The sequence below is a fragment of the Ochotona princeps genome, chromosome 6 (genome assembly GCF_030435755.1).
Source record: "Ochotona princeps isolate mOchPri1 chromosome 6, mOchPri1.hap1, whole genome shotgun sequence".
NCBI classification, from domain to species: domain Eukaryota; kingdom Metazoa; phylum Chordata; class Mammalia; order Lagomorpha; family Ochotonidae; genus Ochotona; species Ochotona princeps.
The window spans coordinates 10852210-10876213 of record NC_080837.1 but is presented as its reverse complement, the minus strand read 5'-3'; the positions used below and the strand labels follow the sequence as shown (position 1 = coordinate 10876213).

The following is a 24004-nucleotide window of genomic DNA, read 5'->3' as shown; positions in this document are numbered from 1 at the left end:
ATGCCTGACTTTGTGCATGTACTAACTCTTGTCTGAAGGTTTCTCAACTGGTTACTCCTGCTTTTTCTGTTCTTTGGATGACAGAACTGAGGCAGAAAGAGATTAGTTGTATGGTATCACACACCTAGCAGGCACTGCAGTGAGGACTTAACACCAGCAATCTGGCTTCAAAACTCCATTTTTAAAAAAGAAAACAAAATTATTTTTATCCACTTAAAAGAGCAATAGAGTTCTTTCATCTACTGATTCACTCCCCAAAGACCTGCAATTTGTATACCATAAAATGTACACTTCTCTGGTGTGGGTTTTTTTGTTTGTTTGCCTGGAGTGTTGGGTTGTTGTTCTTCCACCGTGTCAGTAGTTATGCAGCTGTCACTGCTGTGTGATTTTTAGAACATTTTTGTCTCTCTCAAGAGACTTCATACCCATTAGTAGCTGGCATCCCCCAGCCCTAGGCAGCCAGCCGTTTCTCTGCTTGCTCTCTCCACACTATGTTGTCTATTCTGGATGTTCCGAGTGAAGGAGCCACACAGTACGTGGCCTTTGGTACCTGGATTCTTTCGCTGAGCCCAGGTATGGTGACCGCATGAGGAGCTAACCACCTGTTGACAGCACCTGTGCCATTTCCCATCCCCGTGAGCAGCGTGTGTCGGCTGCTGTAGTTACTCCACACGCTTGTCGGCGCTTGCTTACACCTGCCTTTTGAATCATAGACATGAAAGACATAGACATGAGTGGGACATTAACAGGGAAAGATGAGACACAGGGCTAAGGTTTAAGCATGAAAGGACAGGTCAAGTCCAAAGCCCAGTGAGTAATCCACCAGATGGAGAAACATGGAGAAGGGTCACCCTCAAGAGGCAGCCTGAGGCCAGGTCACAGAGTCTGGCCTGTCGATGATGGGAAAGTGCTTGGGTTTAAAGACTGCTCAGAAAGCACTCTGGTCTGAAGTGGCAGCTCTGGTGGTACAGTGGGTGACAGAGGGTGGGATGCAGAGGTTAAGCAGGGCAGCTGTTAGGGGACATCTGGTCTCCTGCCCTTGTCCAGGAAGATGCTGCCACTGGTACCTGCAGAAGGGGAAGGAGATAGACTCAAGAGTGAGCAGAGTTGAATTCACAGTGCTGACAGCCGACTGAGAGGAAAAAAGTAAGAGCAGTGGAAGTTTATACCAATTTCCTAGCAGGCGACAAGTCCCCCTGACTTGTGGAGGGAGGACGGGTAGCAACTTGGGAGTTGGGGGTGTGTGAGGTTTGGAGTTTTTGAGGGATGTGTGGAGACAGACAGTGGTCTGCCTGCTTTGTCTGGCTCCATGTACCTCCTACTGGAGGTTTGGAAACCTTGCAGCCCTTGGACATTATCTAGTTGAAACTTGGAATTTTTCCAAGTCAGTTTAAATAAAGACAATACAATCTGTTGCAGTGTCAACATTTTAAAAACAATTGTTACCTAGCTCTTCAAAATGTATCCTCCAGAATAGAAATAACAGCAGCAATTTTGTACCCCTTATCAAGCATTTAAAAAACATTAAAAATGTTTTAACAATTTTTTTTTCCTTTTAACTCATTTCCTCACAGATTTTCTTTTTTTTTTTTTTTTTATTTGCTCAAGTGGTTTTAATAGTTCTCCAGTTATGAATCGCTGCCAGTTTCGCTTGATGAGGTCGTCCACTGATTTATATGGTCCATCATAAAGGCTCGGTTTGCCCCATATTTCGCTGCCAACATATAGCTGAGATGAATGATTGACCTGTTCTGTCTTCTGTCTTTTCTTGGTTAGAGTTCTGAGTCCAGCAGTTCGATTGGGGAGATCTCCAAAGAAACTTTGAGGTATTCCCAGACTAGTTGCTTGTATGTTCTAGCAAGCACAGGACCCGGCCTCACAGATTTTCACCCTAAGATAATCTACTTTATGGGTGAAGTCTTTTTGCTTCCCGTCGTTTTTTACCTGAAAATCAGAAGTTTATAAATTAAAACTTTTTTTTTTTAAAGATTTATTTATTTTTATTAGAAAGGCAGATCTACAGAGAGGAGGAGAGACAGAGAGGAAGATCTTCCGTCTGATGATTCACTCCCCAAGCGGCCCCAATGGCTGGAGCTGAGCGAGTCCAAAGCTAGGAGCTTCTCCCAGGTTTCCCACGTGGGTGCAGGGTCCTAAAGCCTTGGGCCGTCCTGCATTGCATTCCCAGGCCACAGGCAGGTAGCTGGATGGGAAGTGGAACTGCCGGGATTAGAACTGGTGTCCGGGCCCGGCGGCGTGGCCTAGCAGCTAAAGTCCTCGCCTTGAAAGCCCCGGGATCCCATATGGGCGCCAGTTCTAATCCCGGCAGCTCCACTTCCCATCCAGCTACCTGCCTGTGGCCTGGGAAAGCAGGAGAGGACGGCCCAATGCACTGGGAAACTACACCCGCGTGGGAGACCCAGAAGAGGTTCCAGGTTCCCGGCTTCGGATCGGCGCAGCATCGGCCCGTTGCGGCTCACTTGGGGAGTGAATCATCGGACGGAAGATCTTCCTCTCTGTCTCTCCTCCTCTGTGTATATCTGGCTGTAATAAAATGAATAAATCTTAAAAAAAAAAAAAAGAACTGGTGTCCATATAGGATCCTGGCGCCCTCAAGGCAAGCACTTTAAACACTATCCCATAGTGCCAGGCCCAAGCATAGATTTCAGTTGAGAGTGTGTTTCTTAATGAACCACAACTGTGTTTATCAGTTAGCTCATGACTATCTGGACAAACTGAGTCAGTTCTTGTTTCTTGTTTTCATAGATGTAAGTAAGTACTGAGACATGTTGCTCACATAAAGGCATTTTTTTTCACAATTTATTTATTTCTATTGGAAAGTCAGATATACAGAGAGGAGAGAAGAAGGTTTTCCATTCAGTGGTTCACTGCCCAAGCAGCTGCAACGGCTGGAGCTGAGCCATTCCGAAGCCAGGAGCCCTTCCGGGTCTCCCACATGGGTGCAGGGTCCCAAGGATTTGGGCCGTCTTTGACTGCTTTCCCAGGCCACAAGCAGGGAGCTGGATGGCAAGTAGAGCAGCTGGGATTAGAACTGGCGCTCATATGGGATCCTGGGCATGCAAGACAAGGACTTTAACCACTACACTATCGCGCCAGGCCCCACATAAAGGCATTTTATTACAGCAGTAACACTCAATTATTTGAATTGTTTCTGAGACATATGCCAAAGTTACATCATAATTTGTCACCAAAAATTATTGTTAATGATCTGTCAGCTGACATTTCAGTTAAGTTGTCCAAATATGTGGTGAGCAAAGAATTGGGAATTATCTGTCTGACAACTTACTCATTTCGCTTATGTGGGGAAGAGCCCTGAAAGACTTCACTGAGACCTAACCTAGTGACTGTGAAGTGTTTTTGTCACTCTTTCAGTAAGAATCCTGTACTCTGGATCCAATATATTTGGAAGAGTTAGGAAAAATCAAAGTATGTTTATTTCAGTATAATTTTTTTTTCAGTGCACCTTTCTGTTAGGATATTCTTAACAAAATATTTTTGTTGTGTGATGCAGTTTTCAATATAGTTTTGACAAAACTTTTGGGGCGGGCATTTGGCCTGGTGGTTAAGACACCAGGTTGGGACATCCCATTCAGAGCGCCAGGGTTCAGTGCCCAGCACAGCTCCTGACTTCAGCTTCCTGGGATGCAGTGGTAAGGGACATCTCAAGTGGTTGGGTTTCCTGCCACCCACTATGAGAGCATCAGATTGAGTTCTCGGCTCCCAGTTTTGGTCCTTGGCCTGGCCCAGAACTATCTACAAGCATTTGGGGAATATCTCCTCTACACTCCACAGCATCCTACTCGCAAATGAATTAATAAAAAAGGATATTTCAAAGCCTTTGTAGCTATACGATTAGCTTTTTAAAAAAATATTTATTATTTTTTATTGGAAAGTCAAATCCCAGAGAAGATAGAGAGAAAGATCCTATATTTACTGATTCCACTCCCAAAGCAGCCACAACAGCTGGAGCTGAGCCCATCCAAAGCCAGGAGTCAGGAGCCTCTTCCAGGTCTTCCATGCGGTGCAGGATCCCAAGGCCTTGACCATCCTCCACTGCTTTCCCAGGCCCCAAGCAGGGATTTGGAAGTGAAGTGGAAGAGTTAAGACACAAACCAATGCTCACATGGGATCCCAGTGCATGAAAGGCAAGGATCTACTCACTAGACGATTGTACCAGGCCCTGATTGTCTCTTTCAACTACCATCCACCAAATTGACCAAGCCCATCTTCATTGCCAGACAAGTCAGCAAAAAGTAGATCTGTTTTCTCTCTCTCTCTCTCTCTCTCTCTCTCTCTCTCTCTCTCTCTCTCTCTCTTTCTCTCTCTCTCTCTCTCTCTCTCTCTCAGACACACACACACACACACACAATTGTTTTTTCAGTTCACATAGACTCTTCATAGACAATAGCCTCTGTCCCCAGCGCCACAGGAGATGAGCATTAATTGGTTCCATTTGCTCATATTGTCACATTGAGTTGCCCTGTACGTGACACCCTGAGCCTGGGTGTTTGCCCCACTGGTAGTTGTCCCTGTATTCACGTGCGCCTGACCTCTTTCACATCACGATGCTTTCAAGGGGTCATCCTGGAGGTCCATTGACCAGTTTCACTTACCTGCTCAGGAATTGATAGAAATTGACTCTCTTGCTTTTCTTTTCATTTTTGTATATTACTTTGAAGGGTAGCAAGACAGGGATCTCCCATCTACTGGTGCCTGAAGCAGCCAATGCTTCTGGATCAGGTTAAATTAACCTGGCTCTGGGAGTTGGTCAGCTCTACCACCTCGATGGCAGGCCCCAGCAACTGGAGCCGTCACCAGCCGCCTGCCAGAGTGCATGATAGCAGGAAGCTGGGACTCGTACCGAAGTGCTCTGCTGTGGATATGGGTGACCCACACAGCATTTAAGACACCAAATGCCCATCCTGGAGGAGAACTCTCTGTACCAAGAAATTTAGTAATCCCAATGTCTTATTTTCTAACAGGCAAAGTATCATTTTGTTGCATTTGGTAAACTCTGAGGGCCTATTTTTGGACATCTCGTATAAACAGAATCATGCCCTGTGAGCTCTGTGACTGGCTCCCGTTGACTTGTTTTCAGTGTTTGTTGCTGAGTAATACCCTGTTGTATTATAACTCATACTCCTGTGAGGATTCATGTGCCAGGCTTTTTTGATGCCTTTCAGGGTTGGTTTTTATTTGTTTGAGAGGTAGGGACTGACCATCTCCCTGCAGGTGGCCAGAGCCTGGAACTGGAAATGCAGTCCTGGTCCTCCTTGTGCATGTCAGGGCCCACTGCCTTCCCAGCCCTGCTTTACTGGGATGCTGGGGTCAGACCCTGTGCCACAAGGCAAGTGTAGGCACGCTAGCAAGAAGACACAGTTGTCTTTTTATTTATTTATTTTTACCTGTTTCTTTCCTTGAAAGGCAGAGTTACAGAGAGAAAGATCTTTCATCCATTGATTCCCTCTCTTAATAACCACAATGGCCAAGGATGGGCCAGGCTGAAGCCTGGAGCTCATGCCAGTCTCCCACATGGGTGGCAGGGGTCCAGACACTTGAACAATTTTCCATTGGTTTCTCAGGCCATTAGCAGGCAGCCAGGACTCAAACCTGCCCCCACGTGGGATGCTGGCATTACAGGTGGAAGCTTTGCTTGCTACGCCACACCACCAGGCCTGATACAGCAGTCTTCATTGCTAGACCGCACACCCAGCCCCGTTTGTATGGACATAGATTTTTGTTTCTCTTGCATGTGTTCATAGGCATACAAGTGTTGAGCCTGGGCCAGATATAATCATTCCTCAGTGGTGAAATCCTTACATTGCGTATGCCAGGATCCCATATGGGTGCCGGGTCATATCCTGGCTGCTCCACTTCCCATCCAGTTCCCTGCTTATGGCCTAGGAAAGCAGTAGAGGACGTCCCAAAGCCTTGAGACCTTACACCCACATAGGAGACCTAGAAGAAGGAACTCCTGGCTCCTTGCTTTGGATCTGCTCAGCTCCAGCCATTGCAGCCACTTGGGGAGTGAACCAGCAGACAGAAGATCTTTCTGTAAATCTGCCTTTTCAATAAAAAGAATTTTTTTTTATTTCAAATTTTGAATTTTATCATACAATTCTGTAAAGTCTGGTATTCACCTCCCCCAATTCCCACCCCTCCAACTGATTTTTCCCATATTGTCACAACAGTACATTCCTTCATAAGGAGTTACAACTCCATCAGTCTGCTATTTAAGTGTGCCCTGACGTAGCTGGTTCAGACAGTGTCAGAAAGTCCATCATCCCATTGTCTAGATATGTCCAATACTTTCACTGGGAGTCCATCTTTTGTTTGGAAGTAGGGATGCATGTTGTATTGTGTCTTCACATCTGGATATGGTAGTCTTCATTACTCCATCACTATACATTCGAATTTGCGTGATGATTTCCTTATATTAGAACATATGTTATTTGTCTTTTGGGGATTTACTTATTTCTTTGAGCATAATGGTCTATAGTTGGGGGACCATCTAGTTGCAAATGGAGTAATTTCATTATTTTTAATGGCTGAATAATATGCCATGGAGCTATCATGAAGAATAAAAACCAAGCTGCAGGAATCACAATTCCAGGCCTCAAAGACATACTACAGAGCAGTGGTCATCAAAACAGTCTGGTACTGATACAGAAACAGAAAATAAGATCAGTGGAACAGAATAGAAACACCAGAAGGGAGCCCACACATACATAGCCAAATAATCTTTAATCAAAAAAAACTGAAAACAATCCAGGGGAAAAGCCTGGTCTATTCAACAAATGCTGTTGAGACAACTGGATAGCAGCCTGCAGAATTAAGAAGCAAGACCCACACCTGTCACAAACATCAGCTCTAAATGGTTCAAGGACCTAAATCTATACCCAGAAACCATCAAACTATTAAAGGAAAGTATAGGAAGCACTCTCCAAGAAATAGGAATGGGAAAAGTCTCTTAGAAAAGATGCCAAGAGCACAGGCAGTCAAAAAGAAAATAAACAAATGGGACTACATTAAACTAAAAAGCTTCTGTACAGCAAAGGACATGATTAACAAAGTGAAGAAGCAATGAACGGAATGGGAAAAATAAATCTTTCCCAAACAATTTGGCCCCATTTGCATTCCTGCCAGCAGAGGACCCCGAGTCTTCCGATAGCCTCCCCACCACTAGATTTTGACCTAAAAAATTTTTTTTAGCTGACTGTAGAGGACTCGTCTGAAGTTATGGTGTAGTTCACACGGCAGGTTGGGGAACAGCAGCTAGGTGGTTCTTGGGGCAGCCATCCCAGCACTCCTGCAGGAGCGAACAGGGGCTGCCTTCTCAGCAGAGACCGAGTCCATGCAACCACACTCAGGACTGTCTCCGCTGCTCTCTCGCGCTCCTGGTCAGTCCTTTTCACACTGTTAGTTTCAAGCCATCAGTTTCCACCCCCTGCAGCAGAGGTGATGAGTGACTGCCTTTCTGGCCCAGCCAGCTTTACGTCATTCGCTGTTTTAAGCCAAGAACTCTCAGTGTTTCATACACATAACTGATACCCCAGGAGATGGCTCTGAGGGATCATCCCACCTTCTGTGGCAGGATCAGGGAGGAGAGAAGTAAAACGCAGCTTGCCCTCCCCACCTTTCCTCCCAGAGCACGCTTGTGAGGCCTGGAATCCGAGAATTCCGATGCTGTGCTCTGCCCTCAGCACAACTAAGTGAAACTCAGGAGGCCGCCCAGGCCTGCCAGGCCTCCCTCAGTGCTTTGACAGAACGGAATTTTACCCGCATTCCAACTGCATCCACAAGTGCCGTGGTTTTCTATTGTGCAGTGCAGGGTGCTAAGTGTCAGGATGGGCAAGAACAGAATTTATTTTTAAGAAGTGAGAGGACACCGGGTCTTTCTGGTTTGTTTGTGGAGAGGACAGTTTAAAGGCGGAAATGGGCCAGGAGAAAGCAACCAGGTACACGACCGGGAACCCTGTGACATCCATCTTAGGACCATAGAAGATGGCCCTGGCTTGTTGGCCCTCACATTGGCAAAGCCCAGGGTGTGTAGGCCATAGTCTCAAATCACTGTTCTCTAAAGATTGGAACTGGCTGAGAAGCATCTAAGCCGAGGGCAAAGGCTGGCCTTGTTGGAGTAAGGCCTGTGTGCTGGCTGGAGCAGTCAGGGAGTAGAGCAAGGAGAGAACAGAGAACAAGGTGTTTGGGGCTGATTCTTTCCCAAGGGATAGACAAAGGAAGAAATGGGGAGGAAAAGGACAGGGATGTTGGGGTGTGGACAGAGAAACGTGCAATTGTCCGGGCCCTTGGAAGGTTCTCATCTAGCCAGCAATGGCCTGGGAGAGAGAAGACCTTCCTGCTTCCTGTCAGATAAGGGAATGAATCTGGGACTGGCACCATAGCGAAGCAGGCTGGGCCTCTGCCTGCAGCTCTAGCATCCCACATGAGCACCACTGAGAGTCTCCACATCCAGCTCCCTGTTTATGGCCTGGGAAAGCGGTGAGGAAGGGCCCAAAACTTGGGGGCCCTTACACCCACATGGGGGGAACTCTTGCTGTGGTGGCCATTTGGGGATTGAACCAGCGGAAAGAAGATCTGTCTTTCTGAAATGCTGCCTTATCTAAAAATTTAAGAATAAATGAATGAATCTCTTATTTTGAAATGTGTGTATTTCCTCTGATTTTCCTGTTTTTGTCCCTTTTTTTTTTTTAAGATTTATTTTATTTTTATTGGAAAGTCAGATATACAGAGAGGAGGAGGAGAGACAGAGAGAAAGATCTTCCGTCCGATAATTCACTCCCCAAGTGACTGCAACAGCCGGTGCTGTGCCGAAGCCAGGAGCCAGGAACTTCCTCCAGGTCTCCCACACGGGTGCAGGGTCCCAAGGCTTTGGGCCATCCTCAAGTGCTTTTCCAGGTCACAAGCAGGGAACTAGATGGGAAGTTGAGCTGCTGGGACTAGGACCGGCACCCATATGGGATCCTGGCGCATTCAAGGCGAGGACTTTAGCCACTAGACCACACCGCCGGACCCGTCCCATTGTTTGTTTGTTTGTTTTTTAATTTTATTTCTTTGACAGGCAGAGGTAGATCTGCCTGCTGGTTTCCCCCAAGATTCTCACAACAGCCAGGGCTGGGCCAGACCCAAACCAGGAACTCAACTTATCTGCGTCTCCCATATGGATAGCAGGGACTGAGTACTGAAGACCTCTTCAGCTGCTGCCTCCTAGGGTGTTCAGCATCAGAGATCTGGAATTGTGCGTGGAGTCCCCCCCACTCCCCCAGTGAGGGATGGTAGTTTCCTGAGTTGCTGTGCCAGCATCATGCCCCTGTTTTGGTTTGCTGCTGCTTTATGCTCTGACCAGCTTTGTTCTCAATCAGCCTGTTCTTCGAGACTGCACTCCTGGCTTCCATTGTCTTTCCTACAGCCTTCCACAATCCTAACGTTTTGTCAGCTGGCCCTACAGATATTCCTTCTATGTCACCATCCTTTAACCCTTCCCGTACTTCCTGTTACAGAATCTGCCAGTGACGATACTCAGATGCAGGCAGCATGATATGTAGATTTGTACTGTAGATTTTTTGATAGTGGCTGGTTTAGTCTGGGCTGCTATGAAAAGAATAGCATAGACTGGTGGTGTTTTAAACAATAGCAGTTTATTGTAGAGCCCAAAATCCAAGAGCCAGCAGTTGCAGTGTTGTGAGGAAGGGCCCATTTGCTGGCTGACAGGTGGCATCAGATTTGGGGAACAGGGAGCCACTGGGACCTGCTCGGAGCCTAATCTCACTGCAGGTTTAGCCCTGTGACCTAATTGCTTTACCCAAAGCCCCTCCTCCTCTGTTGTGGTAAGACTGAGGATTTGAAGGACACATTTTGTGGCTAAAAGTGCATGTTATCCTAATAACTAAATATCCTGTTTGTCTTCTTTTAGGTTTAGCATGAGCTTTAACAGACATAATCTGAAGTACTACGTATTGCCAAAAAAGCCTAAGAAGGTAGCATATGATTGCTTAGAGTGGATCAGGAAGCACCACCCATGTGAGTACCCATGTGATGAATCATATGTACAAGTCATAGATGAATGTTTTTTTGGTATCACAATAGGCATATACAGTTGAGTATTAGACATTTCTCTTCACATGTGATAGCACAGCTGGCTATTTATAGAGCAGAATATTGCCAACTCTCTCAACTCTGGAAATTGCAAAATCTCATTCGGTGTGATAACAATAAAGCCTAACAAAATCTATTAAGCATCCCTCCTACACAGCTTCAAGCCTTGCTTCATTGTCTCCCCTGCCTTCTGTCAGAGTCTCTCTGTGGTAGCAGCTTCTCCCGGACATGCTGTCTTTGAGTCAGGTTAACAAGCTCTGAAAATCCTAGCAATTTTCCATGGAGAACTTTTTTGGGAAACATTTCTGTTATGTGTGTTAGAGGAGTGTGTTGTTTCTGTGTGTGTGTGTGTGTGTACAAACACACTGTTGTCTGCCTCCCTCAACTTTGGTTCTACCAGAGAAAACGGACTTTTCCTCAATGGCTTTTATTTTCTGATTTGAGAATTAACATAGAGAGGGGTAGGTATTGGTCCTAGCAATTAAGACAGCAGTTAGGACACCCACCCACCAAACTAGAGTACCTGTGTTTGCCTCTTTGCTCTGCTCCCAATTCCAGCTTCCAGTGCACCCCAGCACTGGGAAACAGCAGGTGGTTACCTAAGCAGTGGGTTCTGCCACTCATATGGATGACCTGGATTGAGTTCCTGGCTCCTGGCTTCATCTGGCCCAGCCCTAGCTACTACAGGGGAGTGAGTAGGAGCTCTATATCTCTCCCTGTTGTCTCTCTGGCTCTCAAATAAAAAACAAATATGCATCAAAACAATAATAAATAACTCTTTAAAAGCCAGAATTACAGAGAAAGGGAGATACACACAGAGAGATCTTCCTTCTACTTCCATTCCCAAATGTCTACAATAGCCAGGGCAGGACTAGGCTAAGGCCAGGAGCCTGAAACTCCATCCAGTCTCTCATGTGAGTGGCAGGAGCCATCTGCTATTCTTTCCCAGGTGAATTAACAGGGAGCTGGCTTGTAAGCGGAGCAGTTGGGGCTTAAAGCAATGCTGGTATGTGGCACCAGAGTATCAGGCAGCAGCTTCACTTGCTGTACCTCAGCGCTGACCTCCCACAGTAATTCTAAGGCTCCTACTGTGTGTTACATTGTGCTTTATGCAAAAGATAGGTAAGGTGTCTCATGCCTTCCCGTTGTTTATTTATATTTATTTAAAAGAGATCTCCCCAAATGCCCCCAACAGGCAGGGCTGGGCCCAGGCTGAATCTGGGACCTGGGAATGCAGTCTGAGTCTGCCATGTGAGTGGCAGGGACCCACATCCTTGGGCCCTCACCTTGCTTGCTGCTTCCAAGTGGGGTGTTGGCCAGATGCTGGAATCAGAGGCAGAGCCAGGACTCGATCCCTGGCCCTGCAGGATGACGTGCAGGCATCCTTCATGGTGCCTCCGCCACTGTGCTAGGCATGTCTCTCTCTGCCTTCCTGTGTTAGGCCTCTGTGCAGCAGACCCAGGATTTGCCCAGGCTCCCCTCCTCCAGCCGGTCACGTGCAGGGGACTGGATTGAAAGTCACATCTTACTTCCCATGCGTGGGAAGTTGATGCTGTAATTGTTGTGCCTGTGTGATTGTCCTGTCCTTTAAGAACACCAGGAACTCTTGTTTATCTTCAAGCTGTGTCAGCCATGCTGTTAACCATGTGAGAAGCTCTTGTTTCTCAGCTCTGTCTCCCTTTTCGGCAGATGACTCAGGGATCATTTACTGCCTCTCCAGACGCGAGTGTGACACGATGGCTGACACGCTACAGCGGGATGGCCTTGCTGCTCTCGCGTACCATGCTGGCCTCAGTGACTCGGCCAGAGACGAAGTGCAGCACAAGTGGATTAATCAGGACGGCTGCCAGGTAACCGCATTACCCGTCAGCGAAAGGAGCTCTCTTTGGTAGTATGCTCTCACGTAAGCAAACTTGTGCATGTGAAATGCATATTGTTTCTGGTTTTGGACTAGTCATTCAGTCAGTCATTTGAAAAGTACAGCAAGAGAGGGATAGATAGAGAAAGATCTTCCATGCACTGATTCGTCTCCTAGATGGCCGCAGCATCTGGAGCTGACCCCATCCAAAGCCAGGAGTCAGGAACTTCTTCCATGTTAAAATAGGGTTTATCAAAATAATAAAACTAAAACAGCAAAATTATCTAGTAAGGCACCAGCAGAGGGCTGGTGTTGTGGCACTGCAGGTTTAATCACCACCTTCAACACTGGTGTCCCATAAACAAGTGGGAATAGAGGGCTGGTTCCAATCCCAGCTGCTTCACTTTTGACCCTGGGAAAGCAGTGGAAGATGGCCCCCATGTGAGAGACCAGACGAGTTCCTGGCTCCTGGTTTTAAGACACATGTGTTCTCACACACACACACACACACACACACACACACACACACATATCTATGTAACTGTGTCACATAATACAATGTAATTAATGAAGTTAAATAATAAATAATTTAAAAAAAAAAAAAGACATGTGGGCTAACCACATGGCAGGTGACTACATCATGCTGTAGTCAGTGACTGGAGAATGTGAAAGGGGAAGCAGAGAGGAACATTCAGGTAGAGGGAATGAAAATGATATTTGCCAGCTGGAGATTAGAGATTCCACCTAAGAATAGTAAGAGTACCCAAGGGGAAAAGCGGGGTGGTTAAAACGAATACATTGGTCAGATGTGTTATAAATAAATAGGGCATGGGTGAGGGTTTCTCCTTCCGGGTGACATGCCGGTCAGAGGCCCCGCATGCAGTGTCACAGTGCAGCATCAGAAGGCCTCTGCTGCCCTGGTGGCCCCAGCTTCCTGCTGGTGCAGACCCCAGGGCCTGGATTGAGTTCCCAGCACCCAGTATTCCTCCAGCCACCAGGCGTCTAGGGAGTGAGTAAGCTGTGCTGCAAGAAGCTTCCTAGCTCTCTTTCTGCCCGTCAAAGATTTTTCTTTTTTAAATAAAAACAAATATAATCAGGGGAGGACAAACACTGTAGACGTGCATACCAGCTCATGGTCTTATATGTTGGAAGCCAAGAAAGCACTTCCAGAGATGCAAGAATGTGTTACTGAAATTATTAGAGATTTAAATCAACTCACATGAATGCACGTATTTAATCCAAACTCCAGTGTAATCCTCTTTGGTGGGCTTTACCTAGAGCTTACCTGAAAGAATGTTCAGGTGAAAATAGCTGAATTGGACAGGGAACACTTAACTCTGGTTTTCTTTTTGTTTTGTCTTTATTTAAGATTTATTTATTTTTATTGGAAATTCAGATTTACAAAGAGAAGGAGAGACAGAGAGAAAATATCCTCCATCCACTGGTTCACTTCCCAGGTGGCCACAACAGCCAGAGCTGAGCTGACCCAAAGCCAGGAACTAGGAGCTTCTTCTGGGTCTCCCACGTGGGTGCAGGGTCCCAAAGCCTTGGACCATCCTCGACTATTCCCAGGCCACAGACAGGGAGCTGGATTGGAAGTGAGCAGCCAGGGTATAAGTCGGCATACAAAATGCGATCCTAGTGGTACATGCAAAGCAAGGACTTTAGCCACTAGCCTACTGCACCAGGCCCTTAACTCTTATAGAATAATGTGTTGCCTGGTCTAGAAAGTAAAGCCAGTTTTTAAAAAATTATTTCAGGGAATTTGGCACCCCCCAAAAAACAACAGCAAAACAAAAACAAAAACAAATTGCTTGGGTGTATCTATTAGATCAATTGAATAGAAATCCAAAAATAAGAAAATATGAGGAAAAACAATATGTGATAAGGATGGTACTAAAAATTGAGAATACTGACACTGTGGCACAGTGGATTAAGCCCTCACCTACAGTGCTAGCATCCCATATAAGCACTAGTTTTGAGTTCCAACTGTTCCACATCCCATCCAGCTCCCTGCTAATGTACCTGGGAAGGCAGTGGAAGGCGGCCCACATGCTTGAATCCCTGAACCCAACTGTTAGACCTAATGGAGTTCCTGGTCTCATACTTGCCTAGCCTGGCCATTGTATCCATTTTGGGAGTGAATCAGCAGGTGGAAGATTTTCCTCTCTCTCTCTCTCTCTCTCACACACACACACACACACACTCTCTCTCTCTCTCTCTCTCTCTCTCTCACTCTCTCCAATTCTTTCAACTAAATAAATTTTTAAAATGAGAAAGGAAAAAGTATTTGACTAAGAGTACTGGTTACCTGGTGAGGGGAATCGCTTTAGATTCTCACACCAGGTAAATTACAGAAAAATTAAGTTGAATGAACTCTCAGTGAGGGAGAAGCTGAGCTTGAAGCAATCCCAAAGGACGTGGCTGCTTGAGGTGATGGAGAAGCATAACACTTCTATATCAGGAAACAGATACAAGGGGACAGCACACAAGGACACCATCCTCAGCAAAGGAGAACATCCGAGCGCATTACGGCTTTGATTAGAGTGTGAGTTAATTAGCCCAGGCCATCAACAGATGTTAGAAATGGGGGAATATAAATGTTCTTCACCGTTCAACTTTGCTAATCAAAGAATCTCCCACGTGGGAGCAGTGAGGAGGCTGCCTGTCACCATGCTGTGGGGGGCCCCCAGGGTCTTGTGGAGCAGAACCCTCCCTCGGCATGGCGGGGACCCTAGTGCTACCCGCAGTGCCAAGCAGCCTAATATTTCCATACCAAGTAGCCCAAGAGAGACAAAGTGTGAAGATGGCCAGGTGCCGGGGGAGGGGACAGATAGGGGAGACCAGGGTGCAGAAAGGAGGAATGTTACTGTCCAGTTCTTTAAAACTGTATGTGTGTCATAGGTTGGAACTGTTGTACTGTGAAGGCATGTGTGTGAAAGGGAGTAAGGTGGTTCTTCCTCTGTAATCGTGTAATCGTGTGTGCACCACACCCTCTGCTCACCCTCCTGGTGTAGAGGCAGAGTGAGCCAGCTGCAGTCAGACAGCCTTGACCTTGTCAGACTCCTGAGACAGAAGAAAGCCCCGAGGAACGGCCGTAGCCTCAAGTTTTAAAAATAAAATTTAAAAAAGGAAGTATTGGTTCAAAAAAGCCAGTTTCCCCAGTTACGAGACCTCTGAGCTGTGGCCTCACAGTGGCCTCGTTCAGTACCTTGCAGACCATGCCCCGCAGCCACGTGCCCACCCCCTCAGCCCACGCCTACTCAGCTTCTACACGAGTGGCCACTCACAGGGAGTGGCCACAGGGGGACTGCTGTTGGGGGGATAGATGAGGAGCCTGCCAACCAGGCCACTGCCATCACCCGCGTTGGTGACTGCCCATTTGAGCTCTCGTCCTGGGAGCCTGCAGCCTCTTTCTGGCTGTTCATAGGCACTGAAATCGAGTCATTAGCCCCCATCTTGCTGCCAGATATTTCAGATGCTTTTGAAAAAATTTTTTAAGTGCTGACAAAGGAGGTGTAGCTTTATTTGTATGGTGTAATTTTGCCTGGAGAAATAACATTTTGCTCTGGATTAACTAGGTCCTAAATTCACAATTGAAATGAATACTCTCAGAAGACTGATTTATCAAGCTCGGATATGTCACCTTGCTCCCGCTAAGTAATTTGTATGGGCCAGTAGCCATAGTCTCTGGCCTTTTTTTGTTTGCTTGTTTATTTTTGTTTTCTTTCTCTTCTTTCCTTTTAAGTGTAAGTGACTCTCAGATTGTTACATGTATTTCCAAAAAATTCTACCAGTTTTGACATTGAAATCAGCTGATGAACAGAAGGAGCTGAGGTGTAAGCAGCCATGCCCCTGGGGACCATGGGGCACCCAGGGGCAGGTGAGGAGCCAATGTCCCTGAGTTGTGTAGGGCTCATAGCTCTAGAAACAGCCAGAGCCCCCACGCAGCATGGTGTACACAGCATGGTCCTTCTACACAGAGACAGAAAGACCTGGTGACACAAGAAGACCTGGCTCCCTGCATCCCCTGCCACACTGGGCTGCTGCTCTTGACCTCCTTGGGAGTTGCGAGCTCAGCCACGCCAAAAAGCGGGACCAGGTTGCACTGTTCGATTGTTATCATGCGTGATGCACTTCTGGGTGCTCCTGAGGTTGCCATGTCCCTGTCGCTGTGGTCCTGGGCTGATGGCTTTCTGCTCTCCCCTCAGGTGATCTGCGCGACCATTGCCTTTGGGATGGGTATCGACAAGCCTGACGTGCGGTTTGTGATCCATGCGTCTCTCCCCAAGTCTGTGGAGGGGTACTACCAGGAGTCTGGCAGAGCCGGAAGGGACGGGGAAATCTCTCACTGCGTGCTCTTCTATACCTACCACGATGTGACGAGGCTGAAGAGACTCATCATGAGTAAGCTCCAGCATGCACTGCTCCTGTCCACCACAGCTCCCCATCCGCTGGCTTTATGTAGTTAGAAATGGCCTTTAGGTCGCTTGCAAAGTAGGTTTTCTTTGAAAAGCCGTACTTTTGTTTGCATAAGAGTTGAATGGCACAAGGCAGAAACTTCCCAAATACCATCTTACCCCAAGAAGCAGCCCTAGTTACTAGTTTACTTGGCGTCCTTCCAGACCCATTTTACACCTGCATCCTTGCATCAAATGTGTCTCTGAAAGGTGAATGGAGATCAGAAGGGAAAGATGATTAACTCACACAAGTAAAAAAACCAGTTATCCACGGGCAGAGCTTGCCCTGCCCTTTCCCTCCCCCCGTTGAAGGCAGTCTCTTGTATCTGCTATTTACTTGACTGACATGTACTTTTTTTTATGTATTGTGACCTGCTGTTTTTCAGTCAACAGTAGGATATAATTGTCACCCTAACTAGCGTGTGTAGCTTGCCTGCATAGGAGTCCATGGTATGGTTATTCCATGTCATTAAGCCAGGCCCTTTTTAGATATTTAGGTTGTTTATTGGTTTGGGTTTTTTTTGTTTTATTTTTCTTACTGTTAATCAGTGGTGTAATACTGAGCAACTATGAACAAATGTCATTACCCTATTTGTACTGGATATTTTTGAGACTTAAGACTCGCTGGGTCAGATAGACTCATATTTCCTTTTGCCTCTTATCCACTTTTCTGCCAGATTATGCTTGTTAAATACATGTACTGATTTTGAGTCCACTGCTGAATGAACTTGGATAGGTACACAGCTCACAGGAAAAGGCCAAACACCCACTGCATGTGGCTCCTCGCTCCCTTGTGTGCTACCAACAAGTAGTTCTAAGGGGAGAGTCACTCTCACGAGAGGTGTGCGCTTCAGAGAGGTTTGTTTGCAGGCAGGGTCACTGGCAGACACGGCAGGTGCAGGGGCCTAGCAGCAGTAATGACTAGGCTGGATGATGCTGCTTTAGCAGGCCCTATGTGCTGCTCCAACTGTCTGACATATATCAGCCTTGCAATCTTGACCACACCCCTACAGGATCAGAGGAGGGGCATAAGCTGTGAGAGAACCCCAGTTCATCTGACTCCGGAGCCACGTGTTTCTTGTGCAAAACTTGTACCAAAATGACTGTCAGCGGGAAAAACAAAGTGGTCCCGGAAAACATGAAAGGCTCACGCCTGATGGCCCATCTGTATTCTTAAACAAGCCTTTATAGGTGACCCACATTGACAAGATGGTTTCACATACCACTTTTCAGCCTCATTGTGCAAAAGCAATACCAGTAGAGTTGAAGTTGCATCTCATCCTGGGCCCCTACTCCGTGATGCAACACACCCCAGTGGTGGTGGTGCTGGGCAGCGCCATGAACCACAGCTGCCAGTCATCCTTGCCATCACTCTACGGTGCGCTGTGTTGCTAAGCTACAATGCCCTGTAGGGCAGGTGTACTGAATGTGTTTTTCTTTTTTTTCTTTTTTTTTTTTAAAGATTTATTCATTTTATTACAGCCAGATATACACAGAAGAGGAGAGACAGACAGGAAGATCTTCTGTCCAATGATTCACTCTCCAAGTGAGCCGCAACGGGCCGATGCTGCGCCGATCCGATACTGGGAACCCGGAACCTCTTCCGGGTCTCCCACGCGGGTGCAGTGTCCCAATGCATTGGGCCGTCCTCAACTGCTTTCCCAGGCCACAGGCAGGTAGCTGGATGGGAAGTGGAGCTGCCGGGATTAGAACCGGCGCCCATATGGGATCCCGGGGCTTTCAAGGCGAAGACTCTAGCTGCTAGGCCACACCGCCGGGCCCCTGAATGTGTTTTTCATTCTGCATGTTTCCAACTCAAGGCAACTTAGAATATAACCCTCAGTCAGGGAGCGTCTGTATTTAGTTAACCCCAAACAATGAAACCAGCATTTAGGTTCTAATAACTTAGCAACCATGTGAAAACACAATACTCAAAGAAAAAAAAATTTTTTTAATATTCATTTATTTATATTTGAAAGGCATATTTTTACAGAGAAGACAGAGAGATGGGTCGTCAATCCAGTAGGTCACTTTCCAAATGGCCACTATGGCCAGCCGTGAGCCAGGCTGAAGCCAGAATCTGGGGGCTTCTTGGGGATCTAAACAAGGAGCCCAGCGACTTGTGTCACCGCTACTACTTTCTCAGGGCATGAACAAGGAGCTGAACCGGAAGTGGAGCAGCCAAGTCTGGCATGATGGCGCAGTGGCTAAAATTATCACCTTGCAAGTGCTGAGATCCCCATGGGTTCATGTCCCGCCTATTCTACTTCCCTTCTAACTCCCCGCTTATGGCCTGGGGCAGCAGAGGAGAAAGACACAAAGCCTTGGGACCCTACACCCATGTGGGAGACCCAGAAGAAGCTCCTGGCTTCTGTCTTCGCATCACCTCAGCTCCAGGTATTGCAGATATTTGGGGAATGAGCCAGTAGATGGAAGATCTTTATCTCTCCCTCTCTTTGTAAAATCTGATCTGCCTTTCCAAAAAGAGTGGAACAGTACCCAAATGAAACGCTGGCACCACAGGGCAGAGAATTAGACTGCTGCACCAGCCCCTAATTTTTTTTTCTCAAGGATTTACCTATTTATTTATTTAAAAGAAAGTGTTAGAAATAAAGAAAGATCTTCTGTCCACTGGTTCACTCCACAAATGTCCACAAGGGCCAGAGCTGGGCCAGTCCAAATGCAGGAGCCAAGAACTTCTGGATCTCTCACACGCATACAGGGGCCCAAGTACTTGGGCCATCTTCTGCTGCTTTCCCAGGCCCATTAACAGAAAGCTGGATTGGAAGTGAAGAAGCCAGGACTCCAACCATAGCCCATGCGGGATGCCTGAGCTACAGACGGCAGCTTTACCCACCATGCCACAGTGCCGACCCCTAACTGTATTCTTGAGTAACAACAAATGCTCAAGAAAGTGTGCAGCTGCTTTTCTCAGAACTTGGCAACAAATCACAGTACCACACTTAGTATTTCCTGTTTCTCATTTATTTTCCCTGGAAAGAACGCAGTGAGCTAATAAACCTGTTGAGCTGCAACAAGCTGAGAGTATGGAGTGAAGGAGATGTTGCATAGTGGTATATTCCCCTTCACTTTCAAATACCCTGTTCCTGGGAGTTCTCTGGACCCCAGGAGTTGCTGAGCTGCAGCTTGGCACGGCACCTTGACCCCAGGTAGGCAGGAGGTATGTAGGCCCTGCTATGGAGTCACACTGACTTGCCCTGTGCCCACTTCAGTCTGTGCCTGTCCAACACATGCAAGTCTTCCTTTCATCACTGAGGATCCCCAATGAATATTTGGGGAAAAAACAAGAGTTTTTCCATTTGCAAAACGCAAAAAAAATAAAATAAAATAAGCTTCCTGTACCATTGAAAACATGAGGGACAAACATAATGACCAGTGCGTTACAATATAGGGTGACATCACATTGACCTCCTGTGATAGTCAAAGTATTCTCAGTATTTTAAGTTCTACTAACCCCTTCTGCTCCTCATCGGTCTCCTGCTGCTGTAGGATGTATGATTTACTTGTGCTCTTCATCTCTTCTAGTGGAAAAAGATGGAAACCGGCACACGAGAGAGACTCATTTCAACAACCTGTACAGCATGGTACATTACTGTGAGAACATCACAGAATGCAGGAGAATACAGCTTTTGGCTTACTTTGGTGAAAACGGATTTAATCCTGATTTTTGTAAGAAACACCCAGATGTTTCTTGTGACAATTGCTGTAAAACAAAGGTAATGTAAGAAAATCCTAACTTTTTTGTAATTAAGGAAATTGCCAACATTTTTTTCCCTTCTTGTGATCTAGAAAAGTTGATACATGTTGGAGTGCCATAGGTGAGCCCAAGGGGTTAAGCAAGGGAAAAAGGACTTATTGTAATAGGATTTTTTTGAGATTTAGTTTTTATTTTTATTGGAAAGTCAGATTTGACAGAGAGAAAGATCTTCCATCCACTGGTTCACTTCCCAAGTAGCCACAACAGCCAAAGCTGAGCCAATCTGGAGCCAGAAGCTTCTTCTAGGTCTCCCACACAGGTGCAGAGTCCCCAGGGTTTGAGCCATCCTTGACTGCTTTCCCAGGACACAAGTAGGGAACTAGATGGGAAGTGAAACAGCCGGAATATGGATCAGTACCCATATGGAATCCCAGTGTGTGCAAGACAAGGACTTTGCTCACTAGGCTGTGCTCACTAGGCTACTGCACTGGGTCCAGAACTTTTATTTATTTATTTATTTATTTATTTATTTATTTATTTAGGTAAGAGTTATTTATTCTTTGAAAGGCACAGTTACAAAAAGAGAGAGGTCTTCTATCTCTTGGTTCACTCAGATGGCCACAATGGCTGGGCACAGACCAGACTGAAGCCAGGAGCTTTATCCAAATCTCCTGTGTGGCTGGCAGGGGCCCAAGTGTTTGGACCATCTTCTGCTGTTTTCCTGGGCACATTATCAGAGAGCTGGATCAGAAGTGGAAGAGCCAGGACTTGAGCCTTCTGCTGCCTTCCCACACACAGCGGTGGAGAGCTGAGTCGGAAGTAGAGCAGCTGGGACTGGAACCAGTGCTCATGTGGGATGCCAGCGTCGCAGGCAGCAGTTTAACACACTGTCCCACAACACCAGCCCTGGGAATAGGAACATTGTAAAGTAATGCAGTGCAATATTTTTTTCTTTAGAATTAGAAGATTTTTTTAAAAAGAAAGAGAGAAAGAAAGAAAGAGAGGAAGGAAGAAAGGAAGAAAGAAAGATTAAAATGCAGTAGGGGCCAGTCTTGTGGCATAGCAAATACAGCTGCAGCCTGCAATGCGGACATCCCACGTGGGCACTGGTTCCAGTCCCAGCGCTTCACTTCCAACCTGGCTCCCTGCCACTGTGCATGGGAAGGCAGCAGAGGATAACTCAGTGCTCAGTGAACATGGGAGACCCGGAAGAAGCTCCTGGCTTCAGCCTGGCTCAACCCTGGCCGTTAGAGCCATCTCAGGAGTGAATGAAGAAATGAAAGCGCTCTCTCTAGAATTCTGACTTTCAAATAAATAAAATCAACCGTTTTTAAAAAATGCATTCTCAACACCTACCTGTCTAGAATATTCCAGTTATGTATGTGTGCTGGTAATTACAGGATATTTTAGAAATATTAATGCATGAACATCCAGAAAGATCCAAGGTGGGCAGGTGGACTGTTTTAAATTCAGTTACAACCTACATTTATTTAAAGATCTCTTTCTCCAAAGAAAACATCCGTGTGCTGCATGTTTGAGTTAAAACCAGTTACCTCGCCCCATTGTTTCTTCACAAAGCCTGTAAACCACAGTGGCAGTGCTTTCTGGATGCGTTGTTCATTGTCATTGTCCTGAAATAACCTGGGGAGGTTGTGAAACGCAGTCATCATCTAGGCTGGCAAGTCAGTGAGGTTTCACTTTTGTTTTGTAAAGATTTATTTCTTTTTATTTGAAAGGCAGATCTGCAGAGGGAAGAAGAGACAAAGAAATCTTCCATTAACTGGTTCATTCCCCATATGGCTGCAACGGCTAGAGCTGATCTGATCTGAAGCCAGGAGCTTCTTCCACGTCCGGAAGGTGTAGGGTCCCAAGGCATTGAGCCATCCTCCACTGCTTTTGCAGTCCACAGGCCAAGAGCTGGTTTGGAAGTAGAACAGCTGGGGCACAAACTAGCGTCAGTATAGAATTTGGTGCCACAGATTAGAGGATTTACCTGTGTGCCATTGTACCAGCCTGATTTGTTGTTTTTAAGATTTATTTTTGAGAGGAAGGGATAGAGAAGGCTTCCATCTGCTGATTCACTTCCCAGAAGGCCTCAGTAACTAAGGCTGAGCTGATCCAAAGCCAGGAGCCAGGAATTTCATCTGGTCTCCCATGTGGATACAGGATCCCAAGGACTTGCTCAGTCTTCCATTGCATTCCTAGGTGCAGGAAGTTGGATCAGCAGTGGATCAGCCAGGAATGAACTGGCAACCATATGGGATGCCAGTGATTGCAGTCAGCAGCCTAACCCATTAGACCACAGCACTGACCCCTTCATGTCAGCTATACCTGGCTTTTACAGAGCAGTTTCACAATTGATGTACTGCCTAGAAAGTCCAAGGAGGACGCTGAAGGTTCACTAGTGAACTTGGTAGGGGCTGGTTCATAAACTAGGTATGACTCTGTGTGTGCGTGTGCGTGTGTGTGCGCGCGCGCACACACACACATATCAGAGAAATGTGCTGTCACTATCGTGACCGAGATAGGGAGCACTGGCCCTAGCAGGAGGCTCTTTGCTCTTTGAGCAGATCAGTGAAGCAAGCGCTGTCCTGGGAATGTGAACAGAATAAAGCCCCTAACCTTGTAGAGCTTTTACTTTCCAGCAGAGGGAGGTCAGTTTCAAGGAGGCAGTCAGAGGGGACAGGGCTGCATTGCACAGTAAGTTGAGCTGCCATTTGCAGATGCCAGCATCTCATATTACCACCAGTTCAAGTCCCAGGTGCTTCACTTGCATACCAACTCCCTGCTAATGAGCCCCTACCACCTGCACAGGAGACCTCAGTAGAGTTCTGGCCCAGCCATTTAGGGAGTGATGCAGCCAACATAACATCTCTTTTTCTGTCTCTCCCTCTATCTTGCCTTTTTGAAGACCCCTCAGATACACTAAATGTATGTTCATGTGGTAAGGAGACAGGGTGATGGGTGGGGCACAGGGTGAGGAATTTGCCACGTGAAATCTGAGCCACACTTGAAGAGGGCACTTAGCATAGCCTTTGCCCAGGTGTGGACCTGGCTGGCCAAGGCACTGGCTTTCGCCAGTCCCCAGGGTAAGGAAACCAGGGTGCATGGGAAGGATGGCCAGAAGGCTGTGTGGACACACAGGGGTGAGAGTCACTGGGGAAGGGGTGCAGAGGACCAGAGCAGTCACCCGTGGCCGAGAAGGGCGAGGTAGTTGGGCAGGGAAGGTCAGGAACGCATTTTTGGGAGTACTGAGTCAGCCAGGTCTGCCGAGAGTCAGATTCTGAGGAGGGCATGGGCTAGTGCTTGTGCATTTGGGAGTGATCGGCACATCATAGATGAGACCTAATCTGTGAGCTCAGGTGCAGCCTCTTGGAATCTAGGTTCAAACAGAGGAAAAGAAAACCAAAGACTCCTCCCTGGTACATGAAGAGGCTGAGGAGAAGAGAAGGAACTAGGAGGGGATAAAGCTAGGGATAGATATGGGGGGTGCTTCTGTCAGGGGCTGCCACTGAGTCAGGTGCAGAAAGGACTGGAGATCACCAGTGGATTGGGCATCACCGCAGTCACAGTGGCCTTGCTCAGCTGCTTGGTGCTGAGTGAGCACAGCTGGAAGCAGTTAACGTGTAGGGGTTCTTCCCAGTTTTGCCACAAAGATCGGGCCATAGGGGCTTAACTGGCAGGGGAGGCTGAGTGAAGAAAAGACGGAAGGAATAACATGCTGGTGCGCTGCAGTGTGTGAGGGGAGGGGAGGCTGGCTCAGAGCGGGGCCTTTGGGGCCAGGGAGGAGGGTCCCTTGGAGAAGCAGAAAGGTGACCTTGGGTGCAAGCCTGCCTC

The 24004-nt window shown here is 47.0% G+C and overlaps 1 protein-coding gene across 1 annotated transcript in view; it reads left to right on the top strand.

Moving 5' to 3' along the window:
* BLM (BLM RecQ like helicase) overlaps positions 1-24004 on the top strand; it is a 62644-nt gene that overhangs the window by 24282 nt on the left and 14358 nt on the right. The window contains exons 12-15 of the mRNA XM_004578307.2: positions 9950-10056; positions 11821-11981; positions 16201-16396; positions 19996-20186. Coding sequence (XP_004578364.2) covers positions 9950-10056; positions 11821-11981; positions 16201-16396; positions 19996-20186 — 655 coding nt within the window. The remainder of the gene's footprint in view (positions 1-9949; positions 10057-11820; positions 11982-16200; positions 16397-19995; positions 20187-24004) is intronic.